The 15,097-nt window shown below is 47.9% G+C and overlaps 1 protein-coding gene across 1 annotated transcript in view; it reads right to left on the bottom strand.

The window, feature by feature from the left end:
- Positions 1 to 15,097, bottom strand: part of LOC122934980 — a 78,345-nt gene that overhangs the window by 11,747 nt on the left and 51,501 nt on the right. The window contains exon 2 of the mRNA XM_044290675.1: positions 1,603 to 2,084. Within this exon, the coding sequence (XP_044146610.1) occupies positions 1,603 to 2,078 (476 nt within the window). The 5' untranslated portion in view covers positions 2,079 to 2,084. The remainder of the gene's footprint in view (positions 1 to 1,602; positions 2,085 to 15,097) is intronic.

A 15,097-nucleotide genomic window follows, 5' to 3' on the forward strand; every position in this document is an offset into this window, starting at 1 on the left:
GTACCTCCACCTAGTTGGACTGTTATGTGATAGCTGCTATAACTTTTTATTGCTTTTTATTTACATGCTGCATTATAAACCGTCAGATGTGCTTGCATTTACATTAATGCGACAGTCACATAACCAATTGTGTTGTTACTGTGGCATAACCTGGATGCAAAAGGGTCTTTTTAGGAACAAGTAACTAAATCTGATTTATTCCGGTTCTTAAATTGTAGAGAGTATGTGGCTGGAAGAACATAAATAGAAGTGCAGCCATATGTTCAGAAGCAGCAGTGCCAGAGACAGAGCTGCTGCTGTAAACAAAGCCAGCAATATTCCTGCGTGTAGCTAGCTAGCAGTGGAGGTGGTACTAGATCATAAGAGTACAACACAGAGAAGTTGAGCATTGTAGCTTACACACCAACACCTTCAATATAGAGCATTAGAGAAAGTCTCCATTCAAGGACACAAGCTCTACTGGTGCCCAAGGCATGTGTGCCCTAACTGACAGCCATCTCTATAGTGTCTCATGAAGTCTTGATAACCATTTTTTCCTATAATTCTACCAATTAACATTCACATGTTGATATACAACCCTAAGTGGTTTTACAGAAATCGAAAACCATGGCTACTTTCTACTCGAAACAGTACCACATCTCCAATGTAGTGTCAGAGCTTAATAGCTTCACTGTGCAGATGTATGGCGCTTTTTTATGGAAGGACAGTTCTGCACAACACTTTTAATGGCAAAATCCATTCACTTTTTTAAATATTCAACACTCCTTGAGCCCAGCTGCCATGTTTTCTGATAGGAAGTACCTGCTTTCAATGCTTTAAAGTGAATGGAGCTTAGCTGCAGCACCAGGCAGTGCCAGACGTACGGCAATAGATTCAGGTCTTGGGCACAAGACTTTCACTAATCACACAATGATGACCTATTCTTAAAGGGGATGTGACATAAAAGTCTTCCAGGATGGGATCTGCACCTGTGTCAAGAACAATACTCCTTTAACCATTATCCCATTGGATAAGGTGGTGGCCACCCTATCTAGTTGGAGAAAGAATGGAGAATTAGCCATTCATGTCTTCTACTCCAGTCACATCCACACTTGAGCTCTTAACCTTGACTAACCACAATCTAATATTACTATTGCAGAGTTTTCGAGGAAATATCCATTGCTGGATTAACCTTTAAAGGGGTTGGCCAGTCTCACACACTGATGGCATATCGCTAGCATATGCCACCAATGTCAGATAGGTGCGAGTCTCAACTCTGGGACCTGGACCTATCTCCAGAATGTCAGAGTGCACTGTGCATGTGTGGCGTGCTCTCCAATCACTTCTATGGGACTTCCGAAAAGAAAGAGAATGGATAGTGCACTGTGCAAGTACGGCCACCTCTCCACTTCTATGGGAGTTCCGGAAATAGCTCTGCAATTTTCGGCACTCCCATACAAGTTAAGGGAGGGTGGATAGCAGATTGTGGTTGGTCCAAGTTAAGAGCTCAAGTGTGAAGGTGACTGGGGTAATAGACAAAATGAAACAAGAAGTGAATGGAAGGTCATAGTCCCTCCATATTATATGTAGACTATATCTAACATGCAACATGCATATTCTTACTTCTTCTTCTCATCGAGCACCTCGGCACCATCATCATCCATCCGAGTGTGAAGCTCGTGAATGATTTTGTTCAGTGTCCCGTAGAATTCCTTGTTGTCCTCCCGGATTCCTTTGTTATGCTCTGAGATCACCTGTTGGTACCCCATGTCTTGGGCGTCAGCATTCACTGTATACTTCAGGCTCTGCAGGACCCGGTTGTGGTCCTGTAGTAGGTCCTGGAGATACTTCAGGTTCTCCTTCACGCTCTGAGGGTTGTCCTTCCTGGCGCACGATTCCTGGCGTGGGGTCACAAAGGTCAGCTGACACTTGTTTGTGTCCTGTGGGTGATATCGAGGCTCTTTGGGTTGGTCTTGAGGATTGTCAAGGATGTAACCGGACCCCAAATCGGCCAGGATGTCATCTCCGCTTTGGCCTGAGCTTAATGATATAGCGACCCATAGGCTCAGAGTCAGACGTAGGGCCAGGAGCTGCCTCATTGTACCCTGGAGATCACACAGAGATGTCAATGTTAATGCTGCGCCGATGGAGTAGACTTTAGTGCATACACTGACATGTTAAAGGCATTGCCAAAAGTTCCATTCCTCACCATTTTGAAGATCTCTGCTTGCTGTCAATGAATACAAAACATTCAAAATTACATCTGAGAGCTAAAAACGCCCCTGGAACACATCCTTCTCACACAGCTGAAGGGTTTGTTACAATGTCTCATTGTAGGCAAAGAAGGTCGGGAATCAGGAAAGATTGTAATATACCTTTTCTTCCAGCTTCTCTCCTTTTTTAAGATCTCTGTGCGTCCCTCGTCCCGCTCACGCAGCTGACGTTAATACCCAGTAGGGGGATTCCTGTATGAGTGGAAGACAGGAGCAACACAAGTCTTTCCCCTGTCCTGAACGTTTGATACAATGTATCAGTGCAGGAAAAACGTATCAACGTGGAATCCAAGCAATGTGGCTCGCAGAAGACTATCTAGACTGGATACAATTGTAACAAAACGCTCAGCTGTGACAACCATTAGGATACTTTCACTTATGCGATTTTGCTGTCCGGTTTTGCGATCCGGCATGGGATCTTAAAACCAAAGCAAAACTCATCTGTTATTATAATACAACTGTCTGCATCCGTTCAGAACTGATCCGGTTGTATCATATTGAAAATGAAGAAACCAGATCCATTGTAAGTCAATGGGCGCCGGATCCGTTTTTTTTGGTGTCCAAAAAAGACGGATCTAGCACCATTGACTTAGGGCTCATGCACACGACTGTTGTTGTTTTGCGTTTTTTTTCCTCTGATTTAAGTTCTCTTCCGTTCCGTTATTCCACAAAACATATCCGTATGGTTTCTATATGTGATCCGTTTTTTGCATATCGAAAACGGAAACAGTAACTTAATAATCACCAAACACATGAGCAATATGGGCTGGGCGTAGCATTTCTACAGTATGGATCCGCAAAATACGGATGACATACGGATGTGTTCCGTGTGCGTTCTGTATTTTTTGCGGACCCACTGACTTGAATGGGGCCTCGGACCGTGATTTGCGGACAATAATAGGCCATGCACTACTTTTTTGCGGAACGGAAATATGGAAACGGAATGCACACGGAGTACCTTCCTTTGTTTTTGCTGACCCATTGAAGTAAATGGTTCCGTGTACGGTCCGCACAAAAAACGGAAGGAAGCGGAAAGAAAATACGTTCGTGTGCATGAGCCCTCACATGTTCAGTTTCCCATGCCGCACACAAAAACGCTGCTCACATCTATTTTGTGTCCGGCGTGGGAACGCAACAAAACGGAACCGAATGCATTTTGGCGCACTCCGTTCTGGTTTGTTCAGTTTCTTCCCCATTGACAATGAATGGGGATAAAACGGAAGCGTTGTGCTGCGGTTTTTAGACCCTGTGTCGGATCTTATAACCAGACAGCACAACGCAGATGTGAAAGTAGCCTTAGGTATCTGCAGGTTTTCAGCCTCTGGATTTAAATAAGATGGTTCCTATTCACTGATGGCAAGCAGAGATATTGAAAATGGTGAGAAAAATGTAGATCTGCTGATTATAAATGGTTCAAAGGGGATGGCCCATCTGAGACACTGGTGGCATATTGCTAGGATGTTTGTGGATCCTACCTCTGGGGCACCGCACATGTACGGAGCGCTCTCCATTCACTGCTGAACGAGCGTGCTTGGCTATTTTCGGAAGTCCCATAGAGCTGAATGGAGAGCGCACTGCGCAAGCCCCGCCACCTCCATTCATCACTATGGGAGTACTGAAAATAGCCAAGTGCTGGTTCAGCTATTTTCGGTGCTCCCACGACAGTCAATGGAGGGTGTCCGCGCTTGCGCAGTACGCTCTCCTGCACCTTGGAGGCCACGTTCTGGAGATAGGTGCTGGTTCCACCTCTGGGACCCGCTGCAATATGACACCGATGGCATATCCTAGTTAGGTCTGAGATGGGGCACCCCTTTAAGCGTTATTTGCAGAAGTCTGATGAAGTATTGGGGTACGCTCAGATGGTTTGCGGTGACCGATGGCTGCATGATTTTGCAAGAAAAACGGAGATATTCGCTACAAGATCACCAGGCCATTGACCATGGCAGGTGGACACCACAACTTCTGTCCTTACGGAATCTGTTCTGACATCTCCTAATATAACAGGTAGGACGGGTCTATGGCAGCGGTGACACCAGCACAATGTGATGCTGTTTCTGCGGGTGCACCCCCCTCCCCCCAGCATGAGATACGTCATACAGGGTCTTGTGATGATCTGGTGTCAGTGATTACTGCGTCTTATATTCCTTGGCGTCCAGGTGCACACACCTCAGGATGCAGGTGTATTTATAGAGAATGGTCTCAGGGAGAAGAAATCCTCAGCTCATCCATTACCGGAATATAAATACTGTCATAACGGAGAGCCAAGACCGTAATTAACGAGGTGTAAATCAATATGGCGTCACTGGCGGGCAGGGCGCTGAAGACCTCACTGCCAGGATGTGATGACCTTAGAGGAGGACATGAGGAGTCTTCAGGGAGGTGTTGGGACCGAGCCGCATCTTCCTCTCACAGAGCATCATTTATTCTGCCAGAAAGGTGTTTGTCTAAGAACATCTGCTGCTCCGGACAGCTGAGCCCGCACTACATCACCAGCAGAAGTGCACAGCTCAGCAGCTGGAGATGCAGCAGAGCCCAGTGTGTCACATAACTCTTAACAGCTGCATAGTTTATTACCCAGGCTTAACTGAGCACTGATAATGTAGTAGATGTCACCTGCAGTCCTGTGTAACACAGTGCTAACTCTCAGAGTACTGATAATGTAGTAGATGTCACCTGCAGTCCTATGTAACACAATGATAACTCTCAGAGTACTGATAATGTAGTAGAAGTCACCTGCAGTCCTATGTAACACCACAGATAACACAGTGATAGCTCTCTGAGTACAGATAATGTAGTAGATGTCACCTGCAGTCCTATGTAACACCACAGATAACACAGTGATAGCTCTCTGAGTACAGATAATGTAGTAGATGTCACCTGCAGTCCTATGTAACACCACAGATAACACAGTGATAGCTCTCTGAGTACAGATAATGTAGTAGATGTCACCTGCAGTCCTATGTAACACCACAGATAACACAGTGATAACTCTCTGAGTACAGATAATGTAGTAGATGTCTCCTGCAGTCCTATGTAACACCACAGATAACACAGTGATAGCTCTCTGAGTACAGATAATGTAGTAGATGTCACCTGCAGTCCTATGTAACACCACAGTGATAGCTCTCTGAGTACAGATAATGTAGTAGATGTCACCTGCAGTCCTATGTAACACCACAGATAACACAGTGATAACTCTCTGAGTACAGATAATGTAGTAGATGTCTCCTGCAGTCCTATGTAACACCACAGATAACACAGTGATAGCTCTCTGAGTACAGATAGTGTAGTAGATGTCACCTGCAGTCCTATGTAACACCACAGATAACACAGTGATAGCTCTCTGAGTACTGATAATGTAGTTGATGTCACCTGCAGTCCTGTGTAACACAGTGCTAACTCTCCGAGTACTGATAATGTAGTAGATGTCACCTACAGTCCTATGTAACACCACAGATAACACAGTGATAGCTCTCTGAGTACAGATAATGTAGTAGATGTCACCTGCAGTCCTATGTAACACCACAGATAACACAGTGATAGCTCTCTGAGTACAGATAATGTAGTAGATGTCACCTGCAGTCCTATGTAACACCACAGATAACACAGTGATAACTCTCTGAGTACAGATAATGTAGTAGATGTCTCCTGCAGTCCTATGTAACACCACAGATAACACAGTGATAGCTCTCTGAGTACAGATAGTGTAGTAGATGTCACCTGCAGTCCTATGTAACACCACAGATAACACAGTGATAGCTCTCTGAGTACAGATAATGTAGCAGATGTCACCTGCAGTCCTATGTAACACCACAGATAACAGTGATAACTCTCTGAGTACAGATAATGTAGTAGATGTCTCCTGCAGTCCTATGTAACACCACAGTGTGACGAAACCAACCTCGCCACGGTGTTTTGGAGGGGGCTGGTTGCCAGCCTCCTGCCTCAGGATTATGGCCCATACTAACTTTAAAGAAGACAGGCCGGCCGCACAGCTTAAATCTGTCTTTGGAATTGTATTTTGTTATGTGAGGGTACCCAGATGGCTAGTTTAATTGTATTCGTGTGGTCTGAGTGCCATTCACCTAATGATATGCACTCAGACTTGAGCTATCTGGGAATATGTTAAATGTCTGTGTTTGCTGGGAGGGTGTGACATTGTGTGTTTAAATGGTGATGTCTGTCTTGTTGTCTCTGTATGTGTATTGGCGATCTCCCCTTTGTCCTGAGAGATAATTGGATTATTCCTCGGTTGTCTCTGGGGCAGAGAGGAGGAAACCATGATGCATTGTGGGGATGTGTTGTATCTGTTCGGTGTGTCGCAGTCTCCATTCTAGTCCCCTGGGGGCGTGTCCACCAGATGGGGACCTGCATAAATACGGGCGAGTAGCCCTCAATAAAGTGTTCCTGTTTTATCCTTCATCATGTTGAGACTGGTGTTTGGATAACTGATCAAAACTGGGGGATTGCTATACGCTGACGATTTGCTATACTCCCCTGGCATAACTACTAGCTCTTGTAAGAGCTGTTCCTGCTCTCTGGCTGTAGGAGAGGTTCACCCACTGGAGCCTGGAGCCTTGTCGTAGGTCCAGCGTGGGTGGAGGACGGTGAGACCCCAACCAAGCTGCGGCGGTTCGTGGGGTCTGCAGGGCGTACGGTGTCAAGTGGAGTGCTTGGAGTCCTCGGAAAGCACTAGGAGCATCTAATGACGGAGGTACCAGGTTGGGGTGCTAGGAGATCCGTTACATTGGTGGCAAGCAGTGGGATGGCGTCCTAGTGTGAGGAGAAGCAGCTCGGAGACACGGTTCGTGGAGTATATTGAGGGCAACGCTAGTATCCGTACAGCGCCCCTGGCTACAGCAGGATGGAATCGGCTAGTCTTCGAACAGCGTTCCACTACGAGGAGGATGATGACCCGGACTGGAGGGATGCAGTCCGGAAAGGCGTCTGGCACGAGGCCCTGGAAGATGTACAGCGTCGGCGGGGCGAGTGTCTCCCCAGTGAGGAGCAGCAGTTGCGGATGCGAGTGGCCCTGCGAATGCCCCTTCTGGGAGAGGAGCCCCTGAATGAGTGGGTGACAGAACTGGAGAGCCTGGTATAGAAGGAGCTTTGGCTAGATGACGCCTAGCAGGCACTCTGGTGGTATGTGATTCGGCACTCTCCCTGGGTGGCTGAGCACGACAGACCCGAGGGTGAGGATTATGATGGCCCTGGCCTGTTGTTTGAGGCCTTCGCAGAACCGGAGTTCGGAGATGCTGGAGGGTCCCGGTTCTGGGATATCTATGACTACAGAGAGGCTATGCATGATTGGGCTACAGCGAGAGAGGTGAGACAAGACCTGGCATCTCTAGTGACAAAGGAGTGGGAGCTGGAGCAGGACTACCAATACTTCTTCAGCTCAATTCGGTCCCAATATACACTGCCAGAGAGCTGGGTGGCAGTCCCAGACCTACAACCCTACAGCTGGGAAGACCCGACTGAAGTATCCCCTGCTTCAGTACCAGCTACAGAGGTAGGGGTCCTCATAGACTGGTCCTGTGAGGAACCACAACAGGCAGGTGGAGACGGGACCGAGGGCTCTCCACCGGGATGCTGGGAGGCTGGCCCAGACCCTCAGCAGCAGCCGGAGTTGCCAGGTGTGGACGCAGGTGGTCCTTACTCGCAAATGTTGAGGGACCTCACAGACTGGTCCTGGGAGGACCCACAACAGGCAGATGGAGACGGGACCGAGGGCTCTCCACCGGGATGCTGGGATGCTGGCCCAGACCCTCAGCAGCAGCCGGAGTTGCCAGGTGTGGACGCAGGTGATCCTGACTCGCAAATGTTGAGGGACCTCACAGACTGGTCCTGGGAGGACCCACAGATGGCAGGTGGAGATGGGACCGAGGTCTCTCTACTGGCCCTACAGGGATGCTGGGCCGCCTGCCCAGATCTCCAGCGGCAGTGCATATCACAGGGAGAGGAGACAACCGGTCTCTCTCCCCAGCGGCAACCTGAGTTCTAGGGGGAGGAGATGCGGGGTCCCTCTGCCTTACAGCAACTAGAGTCCTGGGGAGGAGAGGCAACCGGCCTCACCTTCCACCAGCAGCCGGAGATACCGGGAAAAGGGGAACACAAGCCCCTCTGCATGGGCGCAGATGAGACCGCGGGCTCGGTGCCAGTCCTACAGGGATGCTGGACAGTTGGTCCAGATCCCCATCCATCTCCGCAGGGATACCAGGAGGAGGAGGTAAGCGAGCCCTCCCCTTCCCAGCTACTTCCCAACAGAGTTCTGGGGGCAGGGGATGAGCCTGCGCTACCCACTGATTTCTTCCCAGCGGAAGAGCTGGCATCAGGGCGGAGCGCAGTCGGCCTCTGCCCTCCTCTATCCTCTTCTCCAGAGCCGGACATCCCACAGGCTACCCCAGCGGAAGTGCTGGCATCTGGGCAGAGTGCAGTCGGCCTCTGCCCTCCCCTATCCTCTTCTCCAGAGCCGGACTCCCCACCGGCTACCCCAGCAGAAGAGCTGGCATCTGGGCAGAGCGCAGTCGGCCTCTGCCCTCCCCTACCCTCTTCTTCAGAGCCGGACTTTCCACAGGCTACCCCCGCGGAAGAGCTGGCATCTGGGCAGAGCGCAGCCGGCCTCTGCCCACCAAGTACCTACAGCTCCAAGCTGGAGAACCACAAGGCAGCAAGGAGTCGCAGATGCCCACTCAACAGCTGGGGACATACAGAACAGAGCCAGGCCCCAAAATTCAACAGGTCCAGTATGGGGTTGTGGTTGGACTGCCAGACTAACTCAGGTACTGACCGTGAGGTTAGGTATCTGGTTAGTCTTCCCTGGAAGGGGGAGATGTGTGACGAAACCAACCTCGCCACGGTGTTTTGGAGGGGGCTGGTTGCTAGCCTCCTGACTCAGGATTATGGCCCATACTAACTTTAAAGAAGACAGGCCGGCCGCACAGCTTAAATCTGTCTTTGAAATTGTATTTTGTTATGTGAGGGTACCCAGATGGCTAGTTTAATTGTATTCGTGTGGTCTGAGTGCCATTCGCCTAATAATATGCACTCAGACTTGAGCTATCTGGGAATATGTTAAATGTCTGTGTTTGCTGTTTGGTGTGACATTGTGTGTTTAAATGGTGATGTCTGTCCTGTTGTCTCCGCATGTGTATTGGCGATCTCCCCTTTGTCCTGAGAGATAATTGGATTATTCCTCGGTTGTCTCTGGGGCAGAGAGGAGGAAACCATGATGCATTGTGGGGATGTGTTGTATCTGTCCTGTGTCACAGTCTCCCTTCTGGTCCCCTAAGGGCGTGGCCACCAGATGGGGACCTGCATAAATACGGGCGAGTAGCCCTCAATAAAGTGTTCCTGTTTTATCCTTCATCATGTTGAGACTGGTGTTTGGATAACTGATCAAAACTGGGGGATTGCTATACGCTGACGATTTACTATACTCCCCTGGCATAACTACTAGCTCTTGTAAGAGCTGTTCCTGCTCTCTGGCTGTAGGAGAGGTTCACCCACTGGAGCCTGGAGCCTTTTCGTAGGTCCAGCGTGGGTGGAAGACGGTGAGACCCCAACCAAGCTGCGGCGGTTCGTGGGGTCTGCAGGGCGTACGGTGTCAAGTGGAGTGCTTGGAGTCCTCGGAAAGCACTAGGAGCAGCTATCGACGGAGGTACCCGGTCGGGGTGCTAGGAGATCCGTTACACACAGATCACACAGTGGTAGCTCTCTGAGTTCAGATAATGTAGTAGATATTACCTGCAGTCCTATGTAACACCACAGATCACACAGTGATAACTCTCTGAGTACAGATAGTGTAGTAGATGTCACCTGCAGTCCTATGTAACACCGCAGATGACACAATGATAACTCTGAGTACAGATAGTGTAGTAGATTTCACCTTCAGTCCTATGTAACACCACAGTGATAACTCTCTGAGTACAGATAATGTAGTAGATGTCACCTGCAGCCCTATGTAACACCACAGATAACACAGTGATAACTCTCTGAGTACATATAATGTAGTAGATATTATCTGCAGTCCTATGTAACACCACACATAAGAAATGATTAGTATAAACTCAGATTTGGAGCATTTTCCTAAGATACTTGATGAAAGCTGTTGAAACGATGTCTTCCTGCTGCCACCACCAGAGGGCAATCTTTCTACAACCAGTATTCAGGTGAACGGGTGCCATGTCCATCTGTATACAGATCGCCACCTAGCGGTGGAAGCAGGCAGCTTCTGTGAGTCGGGGGATAGAGCCTCATCCTTATCAGGTACACGAGGAGGTGGCTTCATGTCATTGATGCTGATGGTTTCTTGACAAAATAAACATTTGATGACAAAATCACTTTAAGAATTTCCGATCAGCTACGTAAGTTATATGGAAAAATGGAGAATTCACGATAGATGTGGTGAGAAGTGAGGACGACGATTACATTCAGATCAGGAAGACGTCTTCATTGTGCAGAGCAGCAGCCACGCTATAGACTCCCCGGGAGAATACAGAACACGCCGCTCCATCACTTAATGGATCACTTACCCAAACGTCTTATGAGCAATCAGCTCCTCTGACATTTCTTCTGCAGAGCTGACATTTATTACAGCGTGGAGACACCAGAAGTTACCTTACCCTGCGTGCCCATGAAAGGGTGGGGATGGGGGGGGGGGGCCACCGGAGGGGACTATTATATTATGTTCTGGACTACTGGACTCTCTGGATGATAAGACGTGGAGATCAGGCCAAATGCTGCACCATGGTGATAGGGTTTGGTTCTAGAACAGAATAGCGCTCTTCCCTTATTTCACCTGACGTGGCTGCGGTATCGCAACAGAACCGCACGTAACTGCCGCGCAAAACAATACACTTAGAGTTAATCTCAAGGATACCGCGCACTCACCTACCTCGCATATCGTGTGGTCCCACAGTAATACACTGTGACTCCTGTTTACAGTAGCTTCTATTTACCTGACGGCTGAAGTCCTTCTCTGTCCGGGTGTATCTCTTTCTGCCAATGGTTCGGGACTCACACTTTCGCGGACCAGGTATTTAGAGTTAACAGCTCCCCCCCGGCCGGTGGCGTGGTGCTGTGCGAAAAAGGAGTTAGCGGCTTGCGCTCTCACGGAGCAGCCAGTGACGTCACTGCTGCAACTATGGACGGTTGCAGGTGCCAAAATTTGGTTGTATGTAGTAGTAGTATGACAGAAGCTGTATGTGAGAACACATGCATGCTCGGCCAATCCCAGGGTGCATGTGTATAGGGTCAGGAGGTATAGCTTTCAGCCAGACGTATTTATGAACACCGTTAAAACTACCACCGGGGCAGGAATTTAGTTCCCTGCATTTGGCATTTTCAATATCATTTTTTCATTATAACACATAATACACATCAATGAGATTCTCCGATGACATTTGCGTAATAATAACATCAGAAAATTATTTCTTTTACCGTCTTTACAGTTTTTTGGGGTCTTTTTGCTGTTTTACTTATTCCTTTTGCAGTATTTCAGGTCCATGGCACCTGCAACAAAAATAGAAGATGTCCTATTCTTGTCCACATTACAGACAAGGATAGGACTGTTCTATAATGGGCCAGATGATCCGTTCTGTAAAATGCAGTATCCGTGTTTTGTGGATCTGCAATTTGAGGACTGCAAAAACAGCTCTGGCTGTGTGCAAGAGCCCTTAGCCACTCTTTTTGACGTTGTAGTTGGCCTTTTCCCTATGTAGACGCTCTTTTTGCTGTTTTGGACATTATACAGGTCCTTCTAAAAAAATTAGCATATTGTGATAAAGTTCATTATTTTCTGTAATGTACTGATAAACATTAGACTTTCATATATTTTAGATTCATTACACACAACTGAAGTAGTTCAAGCCTTTTATTGTTTTAATATTGATGATTTTAGCATACAGCTCATGAAAACCCAAATTTCCTATCTAAAAAAATTAGCATATTTCATCCGACCAATAAAAGAAAAGTGTTTTTAATACAAAAAAAGTCAACCTTCAAATAATTATGTTCAGTTCTGCACTCAATACTTGGTCGGGAATCCTTTTGCAGAAATGACTGCTTCAATGCGGCGTGGCATGGAGGCAATCAGCCTGTGGCACTGCTGAGGTGTTATGGAGGCCCAGGAGGCTTCGATAGCGGCCTTAAGCTCATCCAGAGTGTTGGGTCTTGCGTCTCTCAACTTTCTCTTCCCAATATCCCACAGGTTCTCTATGGGGTTCAGGTCAGGAGAGTTGGCAGGCCAATTGAGCCCAGTAATACCATGGTCAGTAAACCATTTACCAGTGGTTTTGGCGCTGTGAGCAGGTGCCAGGTCGTGCTGAAAAATGACATCTTCATCTCCATAAAGCTTTTCAGCAGATGGAAGCATGAAGTGCTCCAAAATCTCCTGATAGCGGCTGCATTGACCCTGCCCTTGATAAAACACAGTGGACCAACACCAGCAGCTGACATGGCACCCCAGACCATCACTGACTGTGGGTACTTGACACTGGACTTCAGGCATTTTGGCATTTCCCTCTCCCCAGTCTTCATCCAGACTCTGGCACCTTGATTTCCGAATGACATGCAACAGTCCAGTGCTGCTTCTCTGTAGCCCAGGTCAGGCGCTTCTGCCGCTGTTTCTGGGGAATGCGGCACCTGTAGCCCATTTCCTGCACACGCCTGTACACGGGGGCTCTGGATGTTTCTACTCCAGACTCAGTCCACTGCTTCCGCAGGTCCCCCAAGGTCTGGAATCGATCCTTGTCCACAATCTTCCTCAGGGTCCGGTCACCTCTTCTCGTTGTGCAGCGTTTTCTGCCACACTTTTTCCTTCCCACAGACTTCCCACTGAGGTGCCTTGATACAGCACTCTGGGAACAGCCTATTCGTTCAGAAATTTCTTTCTGTGTCTTACTGTCACAACCAGACATCTGAGAAGCTCTGACAGATGCCTTTCAGAACCTCCTCCTTGAGCTTTCTTTGTGTTGGTTTTCAGTTCCTCATCTCGTTAGCCTCTCTCAGCTGTCTTGTAGTTGGACTGATTGCATCCCTTTAAATTCCTCCCCATAATGCATTAGTGTGTGGCTTATACAACTTCCTGGAGTGTGTGTGCATGCTGATCCTATTTCCCAGTCTTCCACAAGATAAGTGTTACATTCATTTGTGATTTTATGTTTGCTGGATCCCAGGTGACCCCGACTCCCTCCGTGTCTAGTGTAGGGAGCCGGTGGTCGTGTCCCCTCACTATTATAGGGTGTTCAGGTGTTATACAGTCGAGGTACGAGGATATGCGATCATCTACCATTGGGATCTTCGCATAGGCTGAGCAGTCAGGGAGAGTGCCAGGTCTGATGCAGGGGTCTCCCTTTTGTTCCTTAGTTTTGGATCCAGTGAGTCATATATTCATTTTGTATTGTCTTGTTTCCTGTACACCTTCCGTGACATTATAAGCCGCCAAAACCGTCTCAAGCATGGATCCGGTTTCACTTTTGACTGAACGCTTTCAGGGTCTTTCATTGGAGGTAGCTGATCTCCGTAAGACTCTTTCTCAGTTTCTAGTGACCGGTTCAGCTTGCGTTCATGGAGTTTGTTCTGAGCCTAAGATCTCGCTCCCGTATACGTTCTCCGGGGGTAGTGAGAATTTTGTGCGTTTTAGAGAGGCTTGCAAACTCCATTTTCGCCTTCTTCCCCATTCCTCTGGTGATGAGGAACGGAAGGTGGGGATCATTATATCGCTGCTCAGGGGTAACGCTCAGTCGTGGGCCCTTTCGCTGCCGGTGGGGGCACGGCCCCTCCGTTCAGTGGATGAATTCTTTTTAGCCCTGGGTCAGATATATGATGATCCGGATCGTATTGCTTTGGCTGAGTCTAGACTACATCTCTTATGCCAGGGTAAACAATCCGCAGAGATATACTGCTCAGAATTTGGGCAGCTGATACTGGTTGGAATGATGCTGCACTCCGAAGTCAATTTTGCCATGGTCTTTCAGAGGGATTAAAAGATGCATTTGCCTTTCATGAGAGGCCTATCTCCTTGGACTCTGCTATGTCTTAGGCCGTTCGTATTGACAGGCGTCTTAGAGAGAGAGGAGAGAGCACTCCTTCCTGTCATACTCAATCCCAGGACAGTGCAGCGGTCTCATTCTGTGCGCAGGGGTCTCAGTCGCTGTCAGCCCCTTCTGAGCAGGAGCCCATGCAGCTGGGGTTGATTGCCTCTGACAATAGAAGATTCAGCCCGCATGGGAAGGTTTGTTTTTGTTGTGGAGGTATAAATCATTTGGCAAATTTTTGTCCCTCTAGGAGATTCAGGCAGTTTTTTGGGAGTGATAAAGAAACAAAAAGGAAAAAATCTTTTAAAAATGTTCCATCTGTTACTATTGGCAGGGTTGAGGCGGAGATTGAAGGTTTTCCGTTTGCTTGTAGTTCCCGTTTTGTCCTGCCTGCCAGGGTGGCGCTAGAGAGCAAGAACATTTTTTGTGAGATTTTTGTAGATAGTGGAGCAGCTGTCAATCTCATTGATAATCAATTTGCGATAACTCATGGTTTCCAGGTGCGCACTTTTGGAAAGGATATTCCTGTTTTTGCTATTGATTCCGCTCCACTTTCTCAGAAATCATTAAAGGGCATAGTTCACAATATCCGTTTAATTGTGAGTGATGCTCATGTTGAGGATGTGTCATGTTTTGTCCTTAGCGGATTACCTACTCCTCTTGTGTTGGGGCTACCCTGGCTCACTAAACATAACCCCACCATTGATTGGCAAGCGAGGCAAATAAATGGTTGGAGTGACTTTTGCAGAGAGAATTGCCTCACGACATCTGTTTCTGAGGTTTCTACTAAGACTGTACCACCTTTTC

The sequence above is a fragment of the Bufo gargarizans genome, chromosome 4 (genome assembly GCF_014858855.1).
Source record: "Bufo gargarizans isolate SCDJY-AF-19 chromosome 4, ASM1485885v1, whole genome shotgun sequence".
In the NCBI taxonomy this organism is placed as follows: domain Eukaryota; kingdom Metazoa; phylum Chordata; class Amphibia; order Anura; family Bufonidae; genus Bufo; species Bufo gargarizans.